The sequence below is a fragment of the Colobus angolensis genome, unplaced genomic scaffold (genome assembly GCF_000951035.1).
Source record: "Colobus angolensis palliatus isolate OR3802 unplaced genomic scaffold, Cang.pa_1.0 Scaffold42, whole genome shotgun sequence".
Lineage (NCBI taxonomy): Eukaryota > Metazoa > Chordata > Mammalia > Primates > Cercopithecidae > Colobus > Colobus angolensis.
Genome location: NW_012117599.1, coordinates 1,177,976 through 1,187,255, shown reverse-complemented (window position 1 = coordinate 1,187,255; position 9,280 = coordinate 1,177,976). Strand labels below are relative to the sequence as shown.

The 9,280-nt window shown below is 48.2% G+C and overlaps 1 protein-coding gene across 1 annotated transcript in view; it reads right to left on the bottom strand.

Annotated features, from left to right (window-relative positions):
• Positions 1–9,280, bottom strand: part of FER1L5 (fer-1-like family member 5) — a 70,920-nt gene that overhangs the window by 40,023 nt on the left and 21,617 nt on the right. Inside the window, exons 10-14 of the mRNA XM_011956646.1 lie at positions 7,745–7,775; positions 6,535–6,650; positions 6,204–6,327; positions 5,733–5,785; positions 4,490–4,558 (exon numbers count right to left, since the gene is read on the bottom strand). Of these exons, the coding sequence (XP_011812036.1) occupies positions 4,490–4,558; positions 5,733–5,785; positions 6,204–6,327; positions 6,535–6,650; positions 7,745–7,775 (393 nt within the window). The remainder of the gene's footprint in view (positions 1–4,489; positions 4,559–5,732; positions 5,786–6,203; positions 6,328–6,534; positions 6,651–7,744; positions 7,776–9,280) is intronic.

The window sequence follows — 9,280 nt, the reverse complement described above, 5'->3', positions numbered from 1 at the left end:
AATTAGCTGGGTGTGGTGGCACTCACCTATAGTCCCAGCTACTCAGGAGGCTGAGGTGGGAGGATTGCTTGAGCCCATGAGGTTGAGGCTACAGTGAACCATGATCGTGCCACTGTACTCCAACCTGAGTGACCGAACGAGACCTTGTTTCAAAAAAGAAAAAAATAAAAGTCCCCTAATTGCATAAGCTTCAGGCCTTCCGATAGCTGAGTCTGCCCTGACTGTGGGCTGGTAGATATTACTGTCCTTTCACAGCCCCTTTCAGTCTGAATGCACATTCGCCAAACCATCTCATGGAGAGGCCATGGGCCTAGAATGTCTTCATCATGTCTAGCCATCAACTTTTTAAACAGTGGTATATCTGTCTCCTCAAAGAATAAATAAGGCAGGCATGGTGGCGCAAGACTGTAATCCCAGCTACTCGGAAGGCTGAGGCAGGAGAATTGCTTGAGTCTGGGAGGCAGAGGTTGCAGTGAGCCGAGATTGCGCCATTGCACTCCAGCCTAGGCAGCAAGAGCGAAACTCCGTCTCAAAAATAAATAAATAAATAAATAATAGCTGCCTCTTTAGGAGGTTTCTGTTGCCCCTGGCTTGTGCTAAACAAATTCCATAGACCAGCTCAGTGGGCTCTCCTAAAAACCTCTTGAACCAGGTGCTATTATTATTCCCATTTTCACATGGGAAAGCTGAGATCAGAGAGGTTGAGTTCCTGAAGTTCTCATGCTACATGCAGTTGCCAAAGCCTCAGAGCCCCTCACCACTCTGCTGTAACCCTGTGGGGGCTGTGATTGTCCCTACAAAGAGATGGGGAATGAGGCCTAGAGAGGCAGAGGGACTTGCTCAAGGTCACGTAGTAAGGGGTGGAGTCAGGATTCCAACCCAAGCTTCTGTGTCCTATCTTCACTCTACAATATGGTTTCCTTAATTATTTTTAAAAAGAAAGAAAGAAAAGAGGCCAGATGCGGTGGTTCACGGCTGTAATCCCAGCACTTGGGAGGCTGAAGTGGGAGGATTGCTTGAGGCCAGGAGTTCAAGACCAGCCTGGGCAACATAGTGAGACCCCATCTCTATCAAAAATACAAAAAATTAGCTGGGCCTGGTGGCTCGTGCATGTAGTCCCAGCTACTCGGGAGGCTGAGGCACAAGAAATTGCTTGAACCCGGGAGGCAGAGGTTGCAGTGAGCTGAGATTGCGTCGCTGTAGTCCTGCCTGGGCAACAGAACGAGACTCTGTCTCAAAAAAAAGAAAGAAAAAAAGAAAAATAAATAAAAGAAAAAAAAATCCATGTATCCATGTGTAAAATAGAGCTGCGGGGTTGAGGCCAGAGTGTGACCCCACATCCTCAGTCCTCTCCGCTGGGGCCTCTTCTCCTTACAGCAGTTCTTGGGGTGTGGCTGGGAACCTCCCAACTTTCCGTTTTCTTCGTCCAATTCTCCCCGGGTCCTGACGGCTAAAGGGCCAAGGAGAAGAGGAAAGGGCTTTCTAGGTGAGCAACTAGTTAGTAAGAAAAGAGGAAATTGCCCAGGCTAAGGAAGAACATTGGAAGGGGAGAGGTGAGCACCAGAAGGCATCCAGGTCTTCCCAAGTTAAGAATCCTCCAAGTTCAGATTTATGGCCGAACCACCTTTCCATCCATCGTGCTAATAATTCTCCTCCCGCTTCTCAGTTCCTCATCTAGTGTGCTGCCTCCCCTTCTGCCCTGGGGCCCTCGGACTGACCACTGGCACAGGCCAGTTTTCTGCCGTGCCCCGGACTCTGCTCTCCCTCCGACCACCTGGCCTCAGATGCTACCATCTGTGTGGTTGGCTGTTCTGCCTCTTCAGAGTGAGGTTCACACCTGCCTGCTGCATTTCCAAAGGGCTAGAGATAATCAGGCCAGTATCCAAAGGGCCCCACCCTGGAGACTGTGTTCTGGGGAAAATGGATGAGGTTCCAGGGGATGTTTGGACATCTTCAAATGCTGGAAGGCCTCAGCCTCTCTCAAGGATGAGGGAGGGCCTGGCCTGTGTCATTGGTTCTGAGCCTGTAAGAAGATGAAAATGGCTGGGCACGGTGGCTCACACCTGTAATCCCAGCACTGTGGGAGGCCAAGGCGGGCGGATCACCTGAGGTCAGGTGTTCAAGACCAGCCTGGCCAACATGGTGAAACCACGTCTCTACTAAAAGTATGAAAATTAGCCGGGCTTGGTGGTAGGCACCTGTAGTCCCAGCTACTCATAGCTTGAACCCAGGAGGCGGAGATTGCAGTGAGCCGAGATCGCGCCATTGCACTCCAGCCTGGGTGACAAGAGTGAAACTCTGTCTCAGAAAAAAAAAAAAAAGATGAACACAGAAGATGAAAAAAGAGGATTTCCCAAGGCTCTGAACAGCCACAGAGCATCTGAGGATCCCAGCCCCGTGCCCTCACCACAGGCCGGAAAAGGTGGGAGGGAGCTTGGCAAGGATGGCGGATGGACTAGGAAATGTTTTCCTACTTTCAGAGTCTATAAAATCATCCAAGGAGGCAGGGATTATGAGGAATGGTTGAAAATGATGACTCACAAGAAGGCAGACTGGGTAACTGCTAGAAGCATCAAGGAGGGGAGTTCACAGGAGGGAGAAGGAGGGCTCATTAGCTAATTTTGTATTTCACAATATATGAGGAAGCAAAACACTCTCTGGGTTGCCAAATCCATGTCACACAAATTTCTATGTGCCTGCACTTGTGAGAGAGCTCAAGTTATCTCTCAGCTCAAGTTATCTCTCAGAACTGTTTTCTTATTTTACACACAGCTCTTAGAAGCGTGACTTAGAGTCAAAAGGCCAGTAAGGCTCCACCTTCAAGAGAACTGTCATCCACAACAGCTGATAGGTGATGAGACAGATTGAAAGGCGATCAAAATCAGACTACAGAACCCCACAAAGAAAGCGTCTCAGAGCCATTTAGTGTAGGAACAAGTAGCCCAGTACTGCAGATAGCCCAGGATAATAACTATGTTCCCATAATGGCTCCAGGCCATCAACAAAAAGCTCTAATTATATTCAGGGCAAGTTGCTGAGAAGATAAGAGCATGTATATTATCATTTAAAATGGGTCTTTAAAGGGATTTGTTTTGTTTTTATATGTGGGTGAAAGGGCACATTTAAGTTCTCTGGAAAGTTCAGTTGTATGACCCACTCATTGCTTAATATATCTACCAGAATCTAGTCATTCTGCATCTACATATTTACCTAAGAGAAATGAAAGCATATGTCTATGCTAAGGGTTGTACACAAGTGTTTACAGCTTCACTGTAACAGCCGCAAACTGGAAACGTTCATAAACAAGGAAAGGGATGAGCAAACTGTGGTACATCCATACAATAGAATATTACTCAGCAGCAAAAAGAATGAACCACGGATACACAGCAACAGCATGAATTAAGTTCAGAATAATTATGCTGAGTGAAAGAAGTCAAACAACTAAGGGTACTTACTGAACGATTCCATTTCTATGAAACACTAGGAAATGCAAGCTAATACGTAGTAACCGAAAGCAGATTGGTGGTTGCCTGGGGATGGGAGGGGGTGGAACGGGAATCACAGGGAGAGATTCCTAAGGGGCATGAGGCAACTTTTGGAGGTGATAGATACATTCATCATGTTGATTGTAATGGTGGGTTTCCTGGATGTGTACATATTTTAAAATGTATCAAATTGTACATTTCCTTTCTTCCTTCCTTCCTTCCTTCCTTCCTTCCTTCGTTCCTTCCTTCCTTCTCTTTCTCTCTCTCTCTCTCTTTTTCTTTCTTTCTTCTAAAAGTATGAAAATTAGCCAGGCTTGGTGGTAGGCACCTGTAGTCCCAGCTACTCATTCTTTCTTTCTTTCTACTTCCTTCTTTCTTTCTTCTTTTATATTTTTCTGAGACTGAGTCTCCCCCTGTTGCGCAGGCTGGAATGCAGTGGCTCAGCTTGGGCTACAGGCTGTTATCACCTACTGAGCTGAAGTGTTTGCTCAGATAAGTAGGTGATACCACCTCGGCCCAGCTCACTGCAACTTCCACCTCCCAGGTTCAAGCAATTCTCCTGCCTCACCCTCCGGAGTAGCTGGAACTATAGGTGCATGTCACCACGCCCGACTAATTTTTATCTTTTTAGTAGAGTCGGGTTTCGCCACTGTTGGCCAGGCTGGTCTCAAACTCCGGAGCTCAAGTGAGCTGCCCACCTCAGCCTCCCAAAGTGCTAGGATTACAAGTGTGAGCCACCGTGCCCGGCCAAATTGTACCTTTTAAATATCTACAAGTCATACATACCATTGACATAGGTATGTCAATGATAACTCAGTAAAGCTGTAAAAGGTAAAGTTTTCCATAATATGTCCTGGGCTTCCTCGTGCTCCCTATCAGGCAGAGTCCCCCTTGCCATTCTTCTTGGCCCCCATCCTCTTGTCTTCACCCCCACACAACCATCCAAACTTCCCTTCTACGTTAAGGGATGTAGGAGAAGGGTGAGCATGATGGAGGAGCCATACCTGAATCTGGAAGGTCAGGATCTGGTTCCATATCGGGTTGTCGGTTTGCGTCTGCATGTGCGTCCTGAGCTGGAATGTGCCAAAGCAGTGTTGGTGCCAGCCTGCCCGTCCTCCCTCCACTGGCCTCACCTTCCAGCTCTTCCTGTCCAGCCCCCCCCACGTGGCCACTGTCTGCACACAGAGATGCTCGGGCTCATCCCTGCTCTCAAGACACCTGCACAACTTCTCAGCAGCAACAGCACCAGTCGTTTGTGTACTTATCCGCAGTGTTTGCCAGATTCAGATTCCTCATATTTTTCCTTAAGTCAGCTTTCAATAGACCTCATTCTTAAATAGATATAGGGCTACTAACCTTACTGTATAAGTGTATACACATAGATTTTGCTAGATAAATTCTAAGATTCCAAAAGAAAAATGGGCAAAACACAGCTAAAGGCAGCCGCATACCTCTTTCAAAACCATCAACTGACACATTTTTAAGCAGTGGTATCTGTGAAACCAAGTGTTGCTTGGCCTGATTAAACCTTTTAAGGTATACAAGACGAACGCAGAAGTATCAAAATTTTTGAAAACTGTGTGTCACTTACCACCTGAGAACGTTTCACCTAGCTTTGGAGGTACCCAACCACTCACTGGGACATACTCAGTATGGTGGTTTTAACTATGTCCACAATTTCTTTGGTACTCCTCCCTTCACAAGATAGACATTGTTTTCTCTCTGCTTATGTGTGGGCTGGATATAATGACTTGCTTGCAACAAATAGAATGTGGTAGAAATTCTGCTTGGCAAATACGGAAACAAATCTATTTACCTTTAACCTAGCGTTCTCCGAATTTGAACACAGGACCCTTTTTCACCCATGACACCCAACAGCACACTTTGGAAAATGCTATTCCGTATTCATAGAGGTTCATGGAATGTCAGCAACTCTCTTGCCCAGAACCTTCGTTTACACATGAAGAAACTGAGGAATGGCGACAGTTTCAATGTTGTTCACTCATTGGCATGTTTCACTTGTGCAGTCATTCTTCCATGTGTATTTGGTTTTGGGGGGGCATCTGGCATGCAGAGAATTAGACGTGGCCTCCACCTGCAGCGAGTTCCAGGTGCAGGGGCGCGTGCTTCTCTCAGTCGGTGACTGGGAGATGACTCCTGTGGCCTTGCCCACCGGGCCACCCTCCTCTCCACACTACTTTCTCTAGGTGCCAGTCTCTCTAGGTCTCAGAACATTTCTACACTTACCTTTTCCCCAATCAGTTCCACCTCCAACTGAGGATTCACTGACTGCTGTTTCTCTGTGAACAACAAGTTAAAAGACATCTGAGCCAGCAGCATATTTTTTCAGGGGAGGGAACAGAGTGGAGACAGAACAACTGAAAACCCTCCCCTATAATTGAGAGGGGTGCCCCCCGGGCAGACCTGTCTCCAGTTACCACCGCGCCCCTTGTTCTTCCACACAATGGCATGGGGTGGGGGGAGATAGGGAGCCTTGAGTCTGCATCTGGTCGTCATAGGCCAGGGGTGTGAGGCCCGTTTGAAAAGGTGTCCATGGCGCTTCCACAGGACAAGTCTCGGGGCATTCCAGTCTCACCCTGTCCCCCACCCCAAACCGTAGTTTAGTATCAAAAGGAATGAGGAAACTCCATGAGGATCCGGGGTGCCACCGTGTAGGGACCCTCTGGGCTGCTCCCTCCCCTGCACCCGGACTCTCACTGAGGTGAAGGTCCTCCGCGCAGTAGATGAAGAACTGTAAGTAAGCCATGTTGGTCGGGACTACCGCTGACTTGAAGATCTCAATATCGGTGTCATGGGCTCCATACAGCAGCTTTTGATCTATCTGGAGGGACCAGAGAGCTGATATAGTCAAGGTCACGTGGAGGCAAGGACCCCAACCTCCCACTTGGTGCAGGGGGACGGGACAACCCTGCAGCGACGCGGCGGACAAAGGAGAGACCTGATGGTCAGCGCCCAGCGTGAGGCCCAGGGGCGCCCCCAGGAGGCAGCCAGGATAAGATAGGTTCCTGGGGCATTAGGGGCAGCTCACCAGGGCCTGGTCTCCCACACCGAGGGCACAGATGGTGACTTTCAGGTACCCTGTCACACCACTGCTGGGGTTATTTGGTTGGCAGAGGCCTAGCCACTTCCTTAGGAGTGTGTGACCTGGAGAGGCAGAGGGGCCATGGGAGATCTGCCTGCAGCCTCCTCCCCTCTCCCCTGAAACCAGCCTTTGCTTTAGGAGGAGGGGAAGGTGGAAATACGTCTCAGGCATCCTGTTTTCTATCCAGTGGCAGAAGAAAAGGGGACTCACGTGTACCATGAAGCAATGACAGCATGCTCACAAGGCTGCCAGCTGTTGCCTCTAGGACACAGGGGGCCGGGCGCGGTGGCTCAAGCCTGTAATCCCAGCGCTTTGGGAGGCCGAGACGGGCGGATCACGAGGTCAGGAGATCGAGACCATCCTGGCTAACGCGGTGAAACCCCATCTCTACTAAAAATACAAAAACTAGCCGGGCGAGGTGGCGGGCGCCTGTAGTCCCAGCTACTCAGGAGGCTGAGGCAGGAGAATGGCGTAAACCCGGGAGGCGGAGCTTGCAGTGAGCTGAGATCCGGCCACTGCACTCCAGCCCGGGAGACAGAGCGAGACTCCATCTCAAAAAAAAAAAAAAAAAAAAATAGAAATCTAACCCAGGATGGTAATAAAAGGCCAGCACTTGACTGAAAGGAATGCCCTGAGTTTTTCAGAGAAAGACGCTACTATTATAAAGTAAAATAGGCCAGGCGTGGTGGCTCACGCCTGTAATCCCAGCACTTTGGGAGGCTGAGGTGGGTGGATCACCTGAGGTCAGGAGTTCGAGATCAGCCTGGCCAACATGGTGAAACCCCACCTCTACTAAAAATAAAAAATTAGCTGGGTATGGTGGCGCATGCCTGTAATCCCAGCTACTTGGGAGGCTGAAGCAGGAGAATCACTTGAACCCAGTAGGCAGAGGTTGCCGTGAGCCGAGATCGAGCCGCTGCACTCCAGCCTGGGTGACAGAGCGAGACTCCATCTCAAAAAATAAAATAAAATGTAAAAATAAGGTAAAATAAAATACCACAATGTACAGTAAAATATTATCAAATACAGAAAATAATTTACAACCTCTAATACTTCCCTCCACCCATGTGTGGGACATATGGGGATTTTAAGGTATTCTGACCCCTGGCCTGATTTTTCTCAGAAGACATACATATTTGCCATAAGTGTTACCTACCTGGAGAATGGTAGATAAACCCAATATCTGTCTGAAAAGACAAGAGTGGGGTGAGAATTAGTTAGGGCCTGCAGCCAAGATTTGTAATATCAACTAACCTGACCCCACTCCTAGCTGTTGGGGCTTCAGCATGTCCTCTGCCCTAACTCCTTTCATCTTTACAGCAGCCTGGGAGGTAGGCCCATTATCACCTCTACTCTGCAGAGGAGGATACTGAGTTTGAGAGAGGTGCCCAAGGTCTTACAACCAGTCAGTGAGAAAGCCCGACTGGAAAATGTCCTCAACACTGCGTGCGCTGTGCCACCCTCTCGGCCAACACAGCCCGACTCTACCCTACTCCTGGGTCAGGGAAGGGCTCACTGCTCCTGGGGGAGAGGCTGGTTAAGGTAAGAGGTAGGAGTTGATAAAGAAACTACGAGTTTTCTCTTTCCCCTTGGAGATAGTTTCTGACACAGGTTTGAGGAGTGTGGTTCGGGATGGAAGGTGACATATGTGGGGCAAGCTGCTATGGAACATTATGGCCACCCATAATGTGTTCTTAGATACAGCAACACGGCACAACCCATCAAAGAAAAGCTTGATAAATTGGACTTCATCAAAAGGAAAAGTTTTGCTTTTGAAAGACACCGTTAAGAAAATGAACAGGCTGTTGGCCGGGCGTGGTGGCTCACGCCTCTAATCCCAGCACTTTGGGAGGCCGAGGCAGGCTAATACAAAAATTAGCCAGGCATGGTGGCATGCACCTGTAATCTCAGCTAATCGGGAGGTTGAGGCAGAAGAATCGCTTGAACCTGGGAGGCGGAGGCTGCAGTGAGCTGAGATTGCACTACTGCACTCCAACCTTGGTGACAGAGTGAGACTCTGTCTCAAAAAAAAAAAAAAAAAGTTGACTGGGTGCGGTGGCTCACACCTGTAATCCCAGCACTTCAGGAGGCCAAGGCAGGTGGATCACAAGGTCAGGAGTTCAAGACCAGCCTGGTACAGTCTCTACTAAAAATACAAAAATTAGCCACATGTAGTGGTGGGTGCCTGTAATCCCAGCTACTTGGAAGGCTGAGGCAGGAAAATCATTTGAACTCAGGAGGAGGAGGTTGCAGTGAGCTGAGATCAAGCCATTACTCCAGCCTGGGTGACAGGGCAAGACTCCAACTCCAAAAAAAAAAAAAAAAGTTAAACATGTACTACATATACTTACTTTATGATTTAGTCATTCTGCTTCTACATATTTTCCCAAGAGAAATTAAAGCTTATGTCTACACTCAGATTTGTACACAAATGTTTACACAGCCCCATTATAGCAGCCTCAGACTGGAAACAATCTAAATGTCCATTCACAAGGGAATGGGTAATTAAACTGCGGTACATCCATATGCTGGACTATTACTCAGCAGTAAAAAGCAATGCACTACTGACAAATGCAACAACATGGATGAATCTCAGAATAGCAATGCTGAGGGAAAGAAAGCAGACACAAAAGGGTAGAGAATGTATGATTCTATTGATAAGAACTAAAGGAAATACTTATCTATTAATGTG